Source organism: Rousettus aegyptiacus, unplaced genomic scaffold (assembly GCF_014176215.1).
Source record: "Rousettus aegyptiacus isolate mRouAeg1 unplaced genomic scaffold, mRouAeg1.p scaffold_m13_p_18, whole genome shotgun sequence".
Taxonomy (NCBI): Eukaryota; Metazoa; Chordata; class Mammalia; order Chiroptera; family Pteropodidae; genus Rousettus; species Rousettus aegyptiacus.
The window spans coordinates 18,456,460-18,475,500 of record NW_023416293.1 but is presented as its reverse complement, the minus strand read 5'-3'; the positions used below and the strand labels follow the sequence as shown (position 1 = coordinate 18,475,500).

The 19,041-nt window shown below is 51.7% G+C and overlaps 1 protein-coding gene across 3 annotated transcripts in view; it reads right to left on the bottom strand.

Moving 5' to 3' along the window:
* Window positions 1-1,921: 1,921 nt before the first annotated feature.
* EDARADD (EDAR associated death domain) overlaps window positions 1,922-19,041 on the bottom strand; it is a 50,609-nt gene continuing 33,489 nt past the window's right edge. For all 3 annotated transcript variants that reach the window (XM_016163400.2, XM_016163401.2, XM_016163399.2), the window contains exons 5-6: window positions 16,058-16,103; window positions 1,922-6,669 (exon numbers count right to left, since the gene is read on the bottom strand). In XM_016163400.2, the coding sequence (XP_016018886.2) occupies window positions 6,284-6,669; window positions 16,058-16,103 (432 nt within the window). In that variant the 3' untranslated portion in view covers window positions 1,922-6,283. The remainder of the gene's footprint in view (window positions 6,670-16,057; window positions 16,104-19,041) is intronic.

The window sequence follows — 19,041 nt, the reverse complement described above, 5'->3', positions numbered from 1 at the left end:
ATACCTCATTTTTCTTATGAAAATCTTGCTTTCTAACAACAGTAACAGTTACCATTATATATAATAGCTTTATCCTGTTATATATAATAGTTTCAAGATAAAAAAATAAATATTACCATAACAGTATGATTACAAAAGAAAACCAAGTTTTATTTGCAGTTTTTTTTTTCTGTCCCGAGGCTATATACCACAAGCTATATAATCAAATGTCTACGATTTAAAGCAATATGACAATACTATCCAAAGCGATCTATAGATTCACTACAATCACTATCAAAATCCCAACAGCGCATTTTACAAAAAGAGAAAAAAAAAATTCTAAAATTCATACGGAATCTCAAGGGACCCTGATTAACCAAAACAATCTTGAAAAGGAACAAAAGAGGCGGAGGTCTCACACTTCCTGATTTTAAAACATATTCCAAGGTGAGTAAGCAAAACAGTGCGGTACCGGCACACACTGACACCTAGACGAACAGGACGGAAGGGAGCTCTGGGACGAGCCCTGACGTCAAATCGCCGGCAAGCGAGACAGCACCACTCAGTGGGAAAGGACGGTCTCTTCGGCAAACGATACTGGGGGGAAAATGGATAGCCGCATCCAAAAGAATGAAGTTGGACCCCTACCTTACACCACATGCAAAAATTAACCCAAAAGGGGCTACAGAGCTAAACATACAACGATAATATTTCCAAAAGAAAACAGAGGAAGGAGAACTTCAAGACACTGGACATCGGCAGTGATTTCTTAGCTACGACGACAAGAGCACAGGTAACAAATTAAGAAATAGTCTCATGGGACTATGCCTACTCTAAAAATTCTGTGCGTAAAGGACTCAGTCCACAGAGTGAAAAGGCAACCTACAGAACGGGAGAAAACACGTGCAAAGCATGTATCCGACGAAGATTAATATCCAGACTATACAAGGAAACACAACAGCAGACGCATCTGTGCGCACGCGCAGACGCACGCGAATCATCCAACTCGAAAGCGTGCGAAGGACTCTGGCAGACATTTCTCAGGTGATATATGGATGACCAACAAGCACAGGAAAAGACGTGCAACATCACTAATCATCAGATAAATGCACATCGAAACCACAGCGAGACACCACATCAGTCATCAAGTTGGCCATTATTGAAAAATAATAAATGTTGGCGAGGATGTGGAAAAATTAAAGTCCCTATGCACCAGACACACACTGAGCATTAGTTATGGGATTGTAAAATGGCGTAGCCACTGTGGAAAACACTGTGGAAGTGCTTCAAAAAATTAAAAATTAAATTACCGGTCATCTGCTCCCACTTCTGGGTCTACAACTAGAGGAAATGAAGGCGGAATCTTGAAGGGGTTTCTACACCTGTGTTCACAGGAGCATTTTTCACAATAGTCTAGAGATGAAAACACCCCAAGTGTCCACTGACTGATGAATGGACAAACAAAATGTGATATATACACATCATGGAGTATTATTCAGCCTTAAAAAGGAACTACTGTCACACACCAAAATGAGGATGAATCTCGGGGATATTATGCTAAGTGAAATAAGCCAGTTAGAAAAGAACAAATACTGTATAATGTCACTTATATGAGGCACCTAATGTAGTAGAATTCACAGACAGCCCCGTGGGCTGGGGGAGGACAAATAGGGAGCTGTGTGATGAGTACAGAGTCCCAGTTTGGAAAGATGAGAACGTTCTGGAGATTTGCTGCACGACAACATGAGTGTACTCGTCACTGAACTCGTGTGTGCGGTCATTCTCCCGCGTCCACAGGCTCCTGAGGGTAGGCGGTATTGTTCCCCTCTCCATCCTGTGTCCAGGGCACATTCCAGAAACTCACCAGGTTCCTGACTGATGACCGACCGACAGAACATGAATCAATGGCTGTGCTGGAATCTACACAAAAGCATCGACTGGAGACAGTGGTTGACTTCAGCCTTTAATTCGGCAGCACCCATGATTATAGATAAAAGTAATCTTTATTTCTAGAAAAAATATAAAACCATACAGAAGAACAAAACGAAGGCAGTTTAAAATATAACATTAAGATCTATAAACAGAGTATCACAAAAATTCAGTAGTTTAAAAGCATTGCTTTTATCACCTGAACGTCACCCATGAGGCTTCTGAGGGCATGCCCCCAAGGAACGTGGTCACTAGCTGTCACATACAGCAGAACAGCATGGCTGGCTTGGGAAGTCATGAGAAGCTGCCCCTGTGCATTTCCGAGAAGGCTGGTAAACTCAGTCATTTCATTTCAAGCTACACAGTCGACCGCTTTGATCTCTTCCGTTCCACTGTGGGGTCGATTCCCAGGAGGCACCGTCGGCTAAACAGGCTCCCCTGGGCTGTGGTTCTTCCTCTAGGTGGTGAGTGCCGCCAGGCGGGGCACCCGCTCACCTGGAGCTCGGCACGTGGCTTAGCGTCACGGCCACGATGCTCTCTAGACGCAAGGCAAGTGAGACGCCTTCATCCATTCTAGCCACGTGCACGGGGTTCAGAAGGTGGAGCTTAAATTCCCAAGTGGGAAATCACAGAGCAAATGGCAGAACATTTCTCATCAGTTCTTGGGGTGCACATCATTAGGTATGTTGCATTCACAACGGTAGAAAAAAGTTTTAACATTATTAGGCCCAAAGTGTCATTAAATATGAAAGATAATCCCACGGGTTGCTTGTGTGCGTGTAAGTGAAAAAAGGGAGACGTCGGCCTGCAGCGGGGAGAGGCCGCGGGCACGCGGAGGAAACGCGATTCGAGGAGCGAGTGGGTGGGTCTGAACGAGCACCCCGAGGGCAGACACACAGACCCGAGGGGGGAAGACGACAGAACAGGGAGGGCAGAAGTCGGAAAATGTCACAAGGAGAACAGTTTTGGCTCAAAACTAAAGGAAACATATTTCTTTATCTAAAAAAAAAAGAAGGGGAAAGAAAATCTGCTAGACCTTAGCTATTACTATTGTATTCAGAAGAACATGTTTTGGTATATTACAGAGGAAGGGGCGAGGCTAGACCAGGTATCCACAATGGCCAACCCTAGAACAGCATGGAGGAGATTTAGAATAATTCCTAGAGAGTGTTTAAAAATAATTCCTAGAGAGGATGCAGAACTGTTATCAGAGTCGACTGTCACACATTTATCTGAATGACCAATGAGGTAATGACAGGCACCTTCAGGGAGCCAGAACCCTCATCTCAGTGACGTCCCTCATCCTGCTTCCATTGGCCCATTTGCAAAATAACTGTGCTCTTCTCTTTGAGCACTCGGGCTACTCTAAGGGTTCTAACACGCGGCCAATAGCCGAAGAAGGTTGCTTCCAGGCGGGTCTGGATGGCGGCCCGACCAGAGAGCGTACTGTGCAGGCTGTACTCTCCAGCAGAGGGCAGTGCCACATAGAATTACCGTCCAGGAAAAACCGGCACCTTTGTCCATTACCACGAATCTTCTGCAGTATCGATTACTATTTAGTGTCACAAAAATGGGTTATCTTGAATATTGATGGGCGAGCCTGGCAAACAGTTTAACCCTAACTTTAAATCTCACAGCTTAAAGTGACGAGCCTTGTTTGAGTCCCCTCCTCTGATTTGAGTCTGTGTGCGTGTGTGCTGGTGTGTGGCGTCTAATGAGGCTTTGCTTTCAAGCCCCTGCGTGTAGTCATTTTCAACTGTGACCAAGTAAGATGGGAGTTTTCTTTACAAGAGTATATCTTAGAACTTAGCTAAAGAGATCTCATTCTGATAGCAAAAGGACCTCACCATAAGCAGCTTAGTTTATAAAGTGGTCATTTTAACATGGATTGCCACAGATGAAATGAATATGAACAAATCTCTTAAATGTTAATGAACTTAAATTTTAATGATTATTTGACCAATTAGTCATAATTTCCTTCCTTTCCACCCTTGTCTTTGTAATGTATCAGTATGTTTATCCTATTCTAGTATTTATTTGCTATAAATTGACTTTAAAAAATATTTGGGTAATTACATAATTGAGTTATAGCTCTATTTCAGTTGAGAATTACTCTTTGGTATTTCTGCCTGTAACACGGATAAAAGCCATCTGACATTTAGTCGAAGCACTCGAATGAACGAACTTTAAGAAATCTTTTGGTTAAATTTCTTTCTGCTAATATCACACTCCTACAACTTTTCATAAAGTAAATGTCAATCAATGCAGATGTCAAATATGCAAATCATGGTCAAGTTATGCGCCAGCTCTCCTAACCTGCCTCTCCTTGGGGAAGGCCCGGACCCAGCGGTGGGAGGGAGGAGGAGCAGGCCGAGCAGAGGGAGCTGAAAGGGGCTTCCCTCCCGCCCTCCCTCCCACTGCCTCTTCTGGCCACGGGCCCTGCAGAGGGGTTGAGTTGAGGTGACAGGTCTGCTTGGGTGGCAATGGGGGAGGGGCTGTGAAGGGAAGAAGTGCAGGGGGTTCCCCAGCAGCGCAGGGAGGGAAAGGGACCTTCCGGTGGCACCTGGCCAGGCAGTGGTCAGCAGGACACGTCAGGCTGTGACCCTCTCCTCATATCCCAAGGGGATGTCAGGACACAAGGAGCGGTGGGCATCTGCCAAACCATGGCGACCCTTTCAGCAAGGAATGCCAGAACCTCACAGTGAAATAGGGGTAACATGTGAGAGCATGGTGCATGTCCCTTCATCACCACATGGCACATCGGAACAGAATCCTAGAAGATGAGAGCCCCTCACAAGTCTGGACACCGCCTGGACCACTGGCGATAAGTACTTAACGACCACCGCATTAAACATCGATTTGCAAAAGAATCTTTTTTTTTTTTTTTTTTTTTTTAAATCTCTACCATTTCACTACTGGCTGTCACTTTAAACACACCTTTCAATAAGCCTGACATTCACCTGATGGATCTGACACGGGAATTGGAGCTGGGTGCGACAAACCCTGAATCGGATGTGATGAGCATCCGGAGATTTCTAGTTTAGAGTTTACGTTTAATGGGAGGCTGACTGTGTGTCATAGGAATCCAGTAAACGCGGCTATGACCAGTAGTGGAAAAAAAACACTGGTGGTTTAGAAAATAACTTTCCTTTGAGTTAATACTAATCTTTCTTATACTCTAATCAATGTTACTTTATCATTTTTGCTTATTTTAGTCAGAGACTTATACAGAATTCCCCCCAAATTGAAAAAAAGTGCCTTAATTTTCTAAACCCATAGCCAAAACCAGATAACACTTATGAAATTATCAGGCACACCAAGGCTTCGCCTTCAAGCTCTCTTCCCCTCCCCCAGCAAAGCCTAGACAGTCGGGTCTCTCCACAACAAATCCTTCCCTCCCCCACCATCAAATGAAAACATTCGATTCTCTCTGGTCCCAATTTTTCATTTGCTTTAAAATTTGGATTTTAATGTGCCTCTTGCCTCCCGGCATCGCCATCGAAGGTGCCCACTTCCTGGCCAAGGTGCCGTACGGCGGGGTTGACTCTGTTATAAGCTGGGATCGCAGGGGCCAGAGGTGTGTGATTTTACCTGTGGGCCTGGTGACTTGCATTTGTTTCTTAACAGAGCTTCATCGCAGGGTGACACACCCAGCCTGATATAAAAGATGTAAAAGTAAATTTTAAGTTGGTTTTTAAGAAGTCATGGGTGACCAAAGTGCATTCTGTGTCCTCTCTTTGTCAAACAGGAGTCCCGCGGTCTGCTCACTCCTGACTCTGTCCTCCCAGTAACCACTGATCTTTGCATTTCTTTCAAAAATACTTGAGCGAATGACATTTTCGATAGTGCACGGATTATAAAAGCATTTGGAGAAAAAAGGAGAGGGCACCTATGTTCTGAGGGGGATCACCACCTAATCCCAATATCCTGCCAATGCACCTAAATCCTCTATGACGAAAAAAGTGCCAGACACACCCAGCGGGCCAGCTTCTCCTGCCGTTGTCGCCCGAGCCGTTGACGGTGGAGGGAGTCTGCGGGCGACGGGCGACGAGTGCTTGGGGCCACCAGTCTGCGTCACCCAAGCCTCGGCGGCACTTAGGGAGAGGACCATTTTCCTTTCCTCATGTCATGGCTCCAGTCCGAGTGCAGGCTGGGGCCCTGGTCCCCCTCCGAGCCTACACCTCCAGATTCAAATCGTAAATTAAAACGTGTGCAAAACCAAACAAACGAAAATCCGCCACCAAAACATAACCCACCCCTCCCCCTACCGGCCAGCCCAGTGGGGGGTGGGGTGGGGAACCAAAGTCGCTTTTCGTGGTCTTCATCCTAAACCTCAGGGAGGCGCGGGGCCTGGGAGGGTCCGCCGCCCGGGGCGCTAGGAGAGGCGCGGGCGGCCGCCGCTGCGGCTGCGCTTGGGCCACTCCTCGGCCAGCCAGCGGCGCAGCACGGCCTCCACGTCGGCGCGGCGGTACAGCCGGCACAGCTCCAGCAGCTGGCGCACCGGCCGCTGCCCGTTGCGCAGCAGCAGCTCCAGCGTGGGGCTCTGCGGCCGCTGCTCCAGGAAGCACAGCTCGTCGTAGCGCATGCCCCACTTGCTGGCGAAGTTCCTCCAGTTTTTGACCGTCGGGTGGCACGGGTCCAGCTTGATCCTGATCACGTCGAGCAAGTCCTGGTCGTCGAGCAGGTCGCTGATGGTGGGGGCGCGGAGCGCGCAGGCCGCGCAGCTGCAGTCCGCGCGGCAGGACTCGCCCTGGCCGGCACCTGGGGAGCAGAGCGCGCGCGTCAGCGACTCGTCGGTCCGCGGCCGCCCGAGCAGGGGGCAGTGCCGGCGGCCGGCGGCGCCGCGCGCCTCTCGGAGGGGCCCTGGGGCGCGCGCGCCCACCCCGCCAGCAGCCGGAGGGGCTGAGGAAGCCGGCGCCCCTCCCCCGAGGCTCCCCGTGTCGGTCCCACAACGCGGGGCGCAGGGCTGTCTGCCCGCACGCACGTGGCTAGTCCAGGGCGCAGACGCCCCCACTCGCCGGCACCTCGGCCCGTAACCCACCCAAGTCCCGCGCCAGCTGACAGCTTCCTGATGCCAAACACAGCACGGTGGGGTGAAAAGGACCACACAGCTCTTTCGAGGGTCTTTAAACACACACACACTCCGGAATCTGGACTGTCCACACGCACGTATCTGAAAATAAATGAGCCTTAACTGGTAACGCCAGAAAACTTACTTTTCAAATATATGGCCACCTTATCATCCCTTTGCCTTTGTCTGTTTTTTTCACTCACGGGGCTGCCTCTGCGGTGGGGCCAGCACCCCGAGGTGCGTGCCAGGAGGTGGACGAGCCGAGGGCGTCTGGGCCGCGCCCCACTGAGCAGAGCCCGGCCCAAGCCCCGGCCTGGCCTCCTCTCGGCGCCTGGAGCTCAGCAGGAGGGAGGTGTGGGCAAGTCGTTTAATAAGGTGTGAGCGGCATCACGGCAGGCCCACCTGAGCTGCTCACCTGCCCCAGCGCGCCTCACCCCTCTGACCCGGTGGTTAACAGCCTGGAAAATTCTGGAAGGTTACAGTGACCCTTATCACACTAAGCCCTGGACGTCCCAATTTGGGAAAGCAAAGAATTTGGAAATGTGGACCACTTTGCTGATCGTTTAGGTTGAAAACTAGCAACTTGGGGGCAAGGACGCATTAAAAGGTAACAAAAGCCCTGAAAATCGCACACGTTCTCTTGATTGACTAACATAACTCTTAGAAATCCAGCCTGAGAAGAAAACCTAAAATATGTATCTACCTGAACATTTTTATTAGTCTTATCCATTTCTAAGCAACTTAAATGTCAAAGCCAGGCGACCAGTGAAATAATTACGGTTCCACTCAAGGAACTATTGTTTAAGTGATTGCGAAGGCAAGGCAGCAGCCTAGAAAATGCCGGAACATTGAGTGAAAAATGCCCGGTGTAAAGAACACGTGCACTCGATGATCAGAACGGTGCGAAAACTGTGAACGTTCCCACGGAAGGAAATGTGCAGAAAGCCACTGTGCTAACATGGTGGGCGATGTTTCCGTTTCCCGGCCTTTCCCTGTATTTCCGTTAAGTTCTGTGATGATGCAGACGATGTGCTGCGTTTACAAACACACTGTTCGCTTCAGCACAGAGACGAAGTCTTGAGGTGGCACCGCCTGCCTCCCCGGGCCCCTGCCTCCCCGCGACACCCCGAACAGCCCCTCCGCACTCCCCCTGCAGCCGGCCACCGACGACCGTCCTTCCTGCACACCTGCAGACAGTGTGGGGGCTCCTCTGGCACAGGAATATGATCCTCAAACCGCCCTCCACTGGCTTCATAACTTGCTGAAGCTGCTTCCTCTTCCTTTTACTCACTGTTAGAAACTTCTAGAAGGAGATTCCAAAACTGGCTCTGATTCCTCACTGTGTTATTAGTCTGCATTGTCTTTGGCTTCGGTCAGCAGCTGACCCAACCTCGCTCCTGCCAGACCTCGTGGAGACTGGGCCCAGCTCCCCGCACCCCAGCTGTTGGGCAGGAGAGTCCGGGACAGGCCAGCAGATGCCCACCGGACTCTGAGGGTCACTGGGCCTGCTGCTGCCAGCGCACGCCACCCCCACTCCCCTGGCCACGGGCCCGCAATTCCTCTGTCCCTTTGGACACTATGTGCTGCACACAGGCTGCGTCGTCCCTGAGACTCCTGGTGACAGCTGCGCCCCATCATCGCCAGGCACATCCTACCCCCCGTCAGCCCAACGTGCTGAGGTCCCAGCCTGTCCCACTGCCGAGTCCGCAGGAGTAAACAAGGGTGCCCTAGTCCTGCTCTTCGCCCTATAATTTCCCTTCCACGTTTGCTCCCTTTGGCCATCTCCCCAGCAACCTCTGCGAGGCTCCCCCACTACGATGTGAGGGAGGCCCCTTCTTTTGCATCTGCAGAAGCCGGCACAGCCCTTGGCAGAGAGCAAATACTTCACCGACATTCACTGAAGGGGGGTGCATGCACGAGGAACAAACGAAGGCCTAGCCCCGCCCGCTCCCCTCCCCCAGGCTCCAGACTGAGCAGGGGACAGCTCCTCTGATGTCCAGGCGGCCTCTCTAACCCAGCGGACCTCAGGGAGAACTTAAGTAGCTCCCCCTACGACGAGAGCACCTGCTTACACTGCGGTCCTCGGTCCCCAGCGTCCTCACAGACCCTGCCCTCTCCCCCACGGGGCCCAGAGCCACAGGCCCCTCTGGAAGCTCCCTGTGGCGCCTGCTCTTCCTGTCTCACTGCCCGGCCTCCTTCCACACATCCTGTGCTGCAGACAAGCTGGACGACTCAGCTCCCTAAACACATGACCTGCATTTTTTTAAGGCTTAATTAGGTTAAAAGACAAATTAGTATGAGCTCAGTGTAGAAAACTGAGAAATTATATACCATTGTGGATTTTGTATGAACTATTGAACACCTCGGGTTTTCCCAAATTTTCATGATGATGAGTAACAATTTGATGCAGACCCTTGCCGGTAAATTTTGGCCACATCTCTAACCATCTCACCAGTAATGGAATTATTAGACCGAAAGGTATGCGCCGTCTAAGGCTATCGATGCGTGGTCCAGAGTTCCTGCCCGGAAACAAAGGTTGCGACCAGAGTGCGTGTGGTGCTCATCTCACTGCGCCTTTGTCAGCGCCAAGCATCAGTTTTAAAAATCTGTCGATTACATAGGTGGAGAAGGTACACCTGATATTTTTCTACCTCCGAGACTTTTCTGGGGTTCTCTCTTCGATCGGTTTCCTCTCTCCTTTCCCTCTCCCCCTTCCTGAGCGTCCTTTCTACTAGCGAACTTCATCCACCCTGTAAAACCTGCCTCGGATCCACCGCTCCCACGCACCCTTCCCGCCCACGGTGCGGCCCATCCTCAGGTCTGCGTCTCCACCATGTTCGCTCCGCCCTGCAGGGAGATTTCCTGTATGGCTTTCTTGTTCCCTACTTCACGGTAAATGCCCTGAGAACAGGCCCGTGTCCTTCGGCAGGGTGTGCCGCACCTTAAGGGTACAGAAGAGGAGAATTACGTTCCTGTGTCATGGGGAGAGTGGATTTCAGCTACATTGCTGATGGCGTATAAAGGTTTAGCTCCGCGGTGGGACAGAAGTTAGTTTATCTAAAAAAAAAAAAAAAAAAAAAAAAAAACCACTCTAATGGTAGAGGCAGTTTCTCAGCAAAAGAAGGATTTATTAGGAAAATTCTACCATTTTCTTTGCCCTCATTTAAAGGTGGGGACAAATTAACAATATTCTGCCATGCGGAAAAGGAAGCAGGTTGCCAGAGAGTTACGCATACCTGTTTTTGTAAAAACAAATAACGTTCCTGTCTGTGTAAAGTGTATTATAGACACATTCGTGGGCACAGAGAAAAGTCTGGAAGTATATATAACAAAAACGGCTATTTCCCAATAATCACTGTGTTTATGTGGATGGCTTAAGATTACTTTTTAAATTTCACAGAAAAACAAAAGTAGGCCATAACGACCAAGTCCAGAATGAGATGCCCTGGTGTTTGAGCTCCCTGGCCTCACTCTTGTAAGATTCAGCACTGGCAATGCTTTCTCCTTAGGTGTCAAGGCCAGAAACATCGGTCAGGTGTCTGTGGAGCTTCTGTCACCTTCTAGAGCATGAGGCTGTATTTCTTTGAACGATGTCATTGACCAGTTATCAAGCTGTTTTCAAAATAATTGATGTGCCAGAAATCTACTGGTATTTTTCTTTCGTATTTTCAATGACACAAATGGCAAACCATCCATTAAACTAGAATCGGCACAAACTGCCAACATTAGTGAACTTAAAGCTGGCCTTAGAATGATACACTATGATTAGCTCTCTGGGGGCTTAAGCAGGAAAACGTTTTATTTTCCCATCAAATACATTTGTCTAGCTCTGTTTTAAATACCTATCAGGCCACGATGCACATAGAGGGACAGAGTGGAGGGTGCCTTGGAGAAGAAACAGTCGTGGGGACAGAGAGACTTAAGACCAAAGAAGTTTTCATCAGAAATGGGGGGGAAAATGGGATTCTTATTTGATGCCTCTCAAATGAGAAGCACAGGGTTGCTGTGCAACAGAAACCCAAAGATTGTTCCTTGAATGAATGAATGAATGAGAAGTGGGTTGTCTCCTCAGGAGACAGGGCGGATGTGTTGTTACTACTTGCTGAGTTTTAGAACCTGAAGAGAGGAAAGGAAAGAATGTTGCTGGTGTCTGCCGGCCGCGAACAGATATTGGTAGAAAGCAGTACTGAACTGGTCTTAAAATACAAAAAGATGAGTCGATTCTAGATCTAGGGAGGTAAAAAAGAAGATAATTATATATAAAAATTCACTTAGATTCTCTAAAACTCAGGGCCCTCACTTGCCGTATTTTGACACTTGACTTGTGTGTTTTCCACTGATGCAAAGCAAGAATGAAACACACCCTTAATTTATAATGACTTCTTATTTTAGAGGCCAAAATGCTGGAGGAACTTGCTCTCTGAGTCCAGTCTGAATACTGCCTTATCCTAAGGAAGAACAAACCAGCCCCACACTGAGTCCTTCACGTGCGTGACCTCCGATCACCCCCCACCCCCGTTCTGGATCTGTGTCCTTGGGGCTCATCAGGTCCCAGTGCCCCGGCTTCCCAGGGCATGACTTCTCACGGCACTAATGTCTACGGACGTCAGATCTCTCCTCTATACTGACTCCTGTATCTCGTCGATTAAATGGACTGACGTGAAAGCATTTTGGTCAGGTCGCATACATGTTCTTTGGAGATGTCAGGCTTCACATTTCCTTTTCAGGAGCCCGGGAAGAAGGGTGCGCGTGTCGTCTGGCCTCTGCGCCCCCCGCCCCAGCTCGCCTCCTCGAGTGCTCCTCTCGGCCCACACCCGTCCCCGCGTCGCTGGGCTCTGCTCTGCCTCAGGACCTTTGCACCGGCCGCTTCTCCTCCCTGGAGTCTCTCCACATGGCTGGCTCCCTTGTACTATGCCGGTCCCCGCGTTCCTTCTTAGCTAAGGCGGCGCCTCCCCCATCAGGAAAACTCCCATGACTCACATCTACTCTCCTCGAGGCACCTACGACCGTGTGCAAATCCTTCCTTATCTGCATTTATTGTCTGTCACTCCCAACTCGTACATAAGCTGCAAGAGGAAAGGGACTTTGCCGTCTGATGTCACCCCTTCATTCCAGCACACAGAAGGCACTCGATATGTTGAGAAAATCAAACGGATGACAAGTGTGACACAGAGAAACAATCAAATTAGGAAACTCCGGGCAGCCTGGGAGGCGCTACCCAGAAATTTTCAAACCAACTGAAACTGAGTGCTGAGCACACACACGGCAGAACGAGCGCGGGTCACCATGGAGAAGGGCTCAGTGTGTGCCACCCAGAGGAACATCGGGACCTCCGGAGGCGTGCCAGCCACCAACACCCCATGTGCCGTGCGGGGGCACGGCTCGGACAGGTCGCCGAGCTCGCCAAGGCCACCTCCTCACTCTGAGCAGAGAGCGCCACACCTATTTCTCATGGCTGTTGACAGAATTAAATGAGGTCGTCCACCAGAGCCTCGCCCTAGTGCGTGGGAGACACCGCGTCTGCTGGACAGGTCACACCGCCCGCACTCGCGGGCACACGAATGGGTGTTGCTATCGGCCGCTTCTGCACGCGCGCGCGCGCACGCACACACACACCATCCCCTCGCACACCTTCCTCGTTATACCTTAGTGTCTAAGTCACTAAAACGACGGTGATGAACGGCCACACCCGAGGGTGCCGTGTCTAACCAGAGTTTGGGGCTGGCAGATTATAAACTACCGGCCAATTAACAGTTAATTGTGGACTGGAACAAGATTCAGAATTCGCAGAGGCCGTGATTAGTGGAGCCTGGAGGAGGCGCCTGAGGATGCTGGCAGGGGAACAGAGGCCGTAATGGCCCCTGCCGGGGAGGCGCTGCTGTGTCTTGCTCACCAGGTCTTTCCAGAGCTGTCAGCACATGGTGTTTTCCTCCACAGGGCTCAGCATCGCTCTTCACTGTCAGATCACTTATAATAACGCTCCCCGGGACAAACAGGTCTTGAGTTAGTTCAAACAATTAAACAATAAACATTTTCTACTGGCAACTTCACAAATAGCAAGACGCTGTGATCCTGAATAAAATAATTCTATCAGAGGCGTCTATAAATGATCAGATCTGGAGCCCGCGAAATACCGAGTGTCATGGTGGAGTCAAATACTTCTACAGTTACGTTGACTAAAGGTATAAATTCCTGTTTCTCTCCGTGTGGTTTCAATGTGGTTGGAAATAAATTGAAAATGTCAGTTTGTGGCTTTGACAAATCACTGGGGTGCATTATGCGTTAGAGGTCGTTAGTTAATGTTGGGACCTGGAAAATGATGAATTAGTTTTATCCACCAAGAAACTGACCTAAGGGTTTTTGGTGGGTGTTTGATCTTAACCAACGGGGAAAACAATATGATTTCATTTTCTCTCTAAAACACCCTTTTAAGGTGATATCAACCGGGCGGCAGCCCCGGGCAGTCTGACAAACCGGAGGGCTGCAGGCTGGGAAAGCAAGCTGGGTCTCGATTTTGTCATCAAACAAAATTGGCATGTAAAAGGCACATAAAAAAAACTCGTAAAAGGGGACCCAGGTTAAAATTCAGCATAGAACTTTATGTGAATTGTGAAATTATGGGACACAAACATAGTAACAGAGTGTCGCTTTATGGACATAATTGAAAAAAAAGAAAATCCTTTTTTCACATTCATTTCTACGGGGATTAGGTTCCGATCTGGCAAGTGCTGAACTGTGCGAGGGGGTCAGAAAGTCGCTCTTGAACAACTGGCGCCTGTCGAGAACAGGCGCTGAAAGCGGCACGGTCCGTGTGACGCCCACCGTACCAGCTGGGACTACGAGAAGAGGCTGTGCGTTTTCCGCTTCGGGAGAGTTTAAAAAATTACTGAGCCTCATTCCTTCAACGTCCAAACATTTGCAGTTTGAAATTCTGCCCAAAAACACTGTAAAACTTTAACGTCTCCTGAAACAGGGCTCGCTGAGCGTCGCCTGGTGGTGGTGCCTGACCCTGAGGCACCACCCTGAACATCTCCATGGTGCTGCCCCCGGGGCACTGGCAACCGCACCTACCGCGCCGGGGCTTTGCTCTCCTGGTGGGAGGTGATCCCGAACTGCGTGCTTTTTCCTCCTGGACCACAAATGATCAGGTGTCATTTCCAACTCCTGCCTAAGCCTTCTATCTAGCATCCTCCTACCTCCCCGTCCTGCTTGTCCTAACCAGCGATACGCTGGATTGCAGGTAACTTCAGGTTTTCAAACTGCAAGAATCAGTAAGAGCCAAGCTGAGTTAGGGCCGAGGGACAATCGCGAGCTTTTGTGGAAGGCCGTCCGGTGGCAGGGTGGACTCTGGCCTGCTCCGGCTAAGACTCAGTCTGAGCTGGCTGGCATCTGCCGCTCGGGCCCTGAGGACACTCGGGCATTTGGCGGGTGCTGCACGGGAGATGCAGCAGCCAGCAGAGGTGGCCTGCGAGGTGGCCGGGCGTGGGCGCCAGGCCCGGATAGGGCCGGAACCCCACTCGGGACTCGGGTGGCTGCGCTCCGGCCACGTCACCCTGCCCCACTTCCTTCGCACCCGCCTGGCGAAGGAAAGGGCTGGGCTGACGCACAGGAGCACTTCCCTCTAAGCACCTGTGCCGAGCGCGTCGGCGACAGCCTGCTCCGTGACAAATGCTACAACGTGTCTGTGAGTAAAACAATAACACGGATCTCAAGTCGCTGCTCTCAAAGACAAAACGTGCGATCTGCCTTGGCCAGGGCCCCAAAAGCAAAGCCATTAAGTCAATATCTCTCATTTACTTGTTTATGAAAAACAAAATTGCAAACCCACATCAGTGTGTGGGGTGATTCCTTTAAAAGTTTAAACAGATTTTTTTTTTTTTAATTAGAAATACGTGCTTGTCACAGAAAATTTGAACATTCAGGTGAGCATATGGGAAAAAAAAGGCATGCCCTCGCCACCCAGGCAAGTCGCAGGCCGTTAGGGACTTCCTTGGTTATTGTCCCCTGACACCTGCTGGCAAGACCCCATCCGAGGTCCGCCCGCCCCAACCTGTCCCTTGACTTTTCCCATCAGAGCCATTTAGTGGCTGAACTGAAACCAGAATCCCGACTTCCGTCTCCCACAGCTGTGCTTTTGACACCAAGTCTCCTTAGAGAACCTAGCACACGCCGGGTCTTTCATAAATAAAGAGCTGTTTAGTGGGGAAAAAAATCACCTAGGATCTGACCACCCAGAGCTAGCATCATGCTTCTATGAACAAAACAGGTGTTATGTAGCATATGTCTGATTTTTAGCACGGTTCCCTGGGCACGGTCTGGGTTGATGACAGATTATCTAAGAGTTTTATGGGTCCCCCATCCCTCCCCTTAAGAAAGAAAGAAACGAGGCCCTCATGACTCAGTTCATTCAATATGTTATTAAAGATATAGAAAATGTGAGTGAGGTTTATGTTTTTCTTTTCATTATTATGTTGGTAGTTTATTTTAATGCTCACTCCGTATTTTCCCATGATTAATAAAAAAATCTAAACATTGCCAAAGGCCCCGTCTTATGAGGAAAAAAACGGGGGACATGTTTAACGTTTCTTTGGTTAAACACACAAAAAGCCAAACAGGGGTGGGGAGCGGCACGTGGCCTAGTGTCGGGCAGGCTGCTCTGGCCGGCTCGGTGCCCAGGGCAGGGGCGCTGGGTGCTGGGCGCTGGGCTGGCCCTGACCCCGACTCGCTCTGCCCACATCCCATTGCTCTCTCCTTCCTGGCTGAGTCACCTGGCCAAGCTCTCTGCCAACGCCATGGCTCCTAAAACTTGGGGTGGGGGAGTCAGCCAGCCCAGTTATGCCTGATGCTACACCAGGCCCGATGAGAACCATGCTGGGCCCCTCACGATCAAAGCAGGGTTAACTCAGAGAAAACACTTCAAAGGCTTTTGTGAACCCTGTAAGATTTCCTTGCAGTTCGCCACGGCCTGTGGTTGGAAAGTGTCTGATCTGTAATGTGGATTGTCACAGTTAATGGTAAACAGGCTGTTATCTTTCACGCTAGCCAGTGCGGAAGCCCAGACAGCCTCAGAGTCGTTACCTGGAAGAGGGTCTCGAATGCCATCCACAAACCCGTTTTCTTCTTCCTAGAAATCAAAAAGCAACAATGTTAAAATCACACCCATATGCAAATGGAGATGTTGTCGATTTTCTAATTTAGTTAAAGCTCCACCCAAATCTGGAGGTGGGACGGACCTTAGGACAGGCATTTCAATGAGTAGTGAGGGGCACGTCTCCCTCTGGAGGGCAGGGGCTTCCGTCCACTTACTTGCCCCCTGGGCTGGGCCCTCAGTACCCAGAACTGTGCCCGGAATACAGATGACACTCCGCAGATGCTTGTTAAATGAATTACTTCCCTGAATTTTTTAAAAAAGTATCAATGCCCACAACAACGTGCTATTGCTTTATCTTTATTTTGCCTTATGGATGACGTCCCTCATTCCACTCCCCATCTACTTCTTGGTGGGCTTACCACCTGTCAGTCCAGGTTGTAACCCCTTCCTGTCTCCTATGCTCTTTCAGCACGCGTTACAAAGCAGCAAAGAGAAACCGTTGAAAAGCAGCGTCCACACCTCTGACAGATGCGCGTGTCCCTGCCTATCTGACAGGGGCTCTAGTTTCACACCAAGGCCACGCCCCCAGGAGGCCACATGGGGGAATGGGGGACGTACTCTGATCTCGCGGGGAGGAGGGCGTCTGTCATGAGGTCGGCGGAGACCAGCCCCGGGCCGCTCTGGGTTATGCTGACTCCCCCTCTGCACCACTGACATCTCTCCAGCGGCTACCGCCACCCCCTCCACCCACACAGTGCCGCGGGAGCAGGGCTGCAGCTGCGTGGCCAGCCGGATCTCCTCCAGGTGGGGGAGTCGCGCCCCGCCCCCGTACCGGGCCCCGCCCCATGCCAGGCCCCGCCCCGTGCCAGGCCCCGCCCCATGCCAGGCCCCGCCCCTTGTCCGCACGCGGAGGCGCCCGGCAGGCGAGCTCGTCCCTAAGTGCTGTGCATCCTCAAGTCTCCAGGAGTTTCACCCATAAAGATGAGCTAACTCCCTGCTGTCAAACGTTTTAAACCATCTTTTTCTCCGCACTCCAAGCTCATAAATACTCCCATCTCAGCAGCGTGCAGATGTTTGTCCAATTACAACTCTGATTTCCTTTCCACACACGAAGGCTTCCTACGTCGCACCAGCTGCATTTCCTCCCTAACTGATCTAAGTGTTTCTTGCTTCTGCTCTAGTCTCATTTCTCGCCAGTGTCTTTTCTGGAACAAAGAAAGCAACCTGCTGCCCATCCGTACATGTAGTCTGTAAGACTGATAGGAAGCCTCCGAAAGAACCAAAGCTCGTCCGTCCGTTGTGCAAGGCGAACCCCAAGGCTTCGGGATGCTGGGCGCCGCCCCACTACCAAGCAGGTGGTGGAGAGACCAGAGACCCCCTCTCCCCACCGCAGCAGCGGGGCAGGGTGGGGCGGCTGCTCCCTCCCCCCTACGGGAACAGCACGTGGGGGAAGTGGAGGAACCGGAGGAAGCGAGGCAGGAGCTGGGGGGAGCGGGGCGAGGGCACCCAGGGGAGAGGGCACCCAGGCGAGGGCACCCAGGCGAGGACATGAAGTGGTAAGCACGATGGGCCCAGCGGCCGCCTGCGCTCCTGCTTAAACGTGGCCTCTGCGACTACGCTCCCCGGCACATGTGACTTGATTTCTCACAATCCGTAGAAAATTTGTGAGTGCCTGGCCCGCACCGTCACCACGCTGTAGCCGAGGACACGACTTGGAAGGATGTGCGAAGGTTGGCGGAGACAGAACGCGGGCTCGTAGCGACGATTTCTGCTCTGGCGCTGAGTATTATGCTACGTTTCAGGTTAGTTTTCTAAGGAAAGACTGATTTTTGTGGTTTTTAGGGTCTTGCTGGAACCACATCCATGCTTCTGCCCAACGCCTCTGCGGAGCAGCTAACACGCACAGGCTCCCGCGTGGGAACCCACGAAGGCGACAGGCCCGGAACCCTGGCCTCGCGCCCGCCCCGGGTGTGCCGGGGAAACAGAGGCACACGGAAACCTAAACGACGGGCAGGGGGGTGAGCGCCAGCGGCGAGGGGCAGCTGGGCAGAGGGAAGAGGTTTCTTCCGACGAATGAGAGACGTGTGAGAGCCCTGCGGAGGACGTGGAGTGGGGACTTGGGGGGAAAGGCTTTGGCCAGAGGCCACGTGAGCCCGCGAGGACAGCCTGGGCCCCGTGGGGCACTTTGTCCTGAATGAGGGCAGCGAGAAGCACCAGGGGGATGAGCCGGGAGAAGCGGACCAAGGCTGGCCGAGCCCTGAAAGCCTGGCCCGGCTGTGGGGTCAGAGCAGGAAACGCGGCCAGGAGGCAGTGTGGGACACCCCAAGGTGGTCAGGGACGGTGTGGAGGCCGGGTGACTGGGGGTGCGGTGGGGAAGGCAGGACGGGCTCACAGGCCTGACGAGACCCCACACCGCTCTCCCGGGAGAAGGGACAGAGCCAGAGCCACGGCCACAGCCATGGCCACGAAGGGGATGAGGGAAGGAGGCGACGTGAAGGCCGGGCTGCAGGGGTGACGGACGAGATGTCTCCGGCCGTCGGAAACGCGGTGCTGGTGTTGGCAGAGGCCGAGGCACGAACAGGGGACAAGGAAGCTGACGCGATCGTGGGCGAAGGGGCAGGTGACGGGGAGCCAGGCGCGAGGTCGCGACCATGAGGACAGCGGCGTCCTGGGGGCGGGGAGGGAACGAGACGGGAAAGCAGAGAGGAGAAAAGAGGCGACGCAGTCGACAGCCCGGACAGGTCAGGGGCTCCGAGGGCCACGTGCGGACGAGATCCGTGAGGAGACGAGCGATGACTTCTGACGGCGGGGCCGGCGCTGGCTTCCAGCCGGTGCGGCGGGGCACGCGGTGGCCGGGGCACACGCGGGCTCCCCCAGCCCGCCTCTCCGCTGAGCCTCCTTGCATCTTTGAGGCCTCAGCTTAGACATCACTTCCTCTGGGGAGCTGTCACCAGACTCCTGGTCTCGGTTG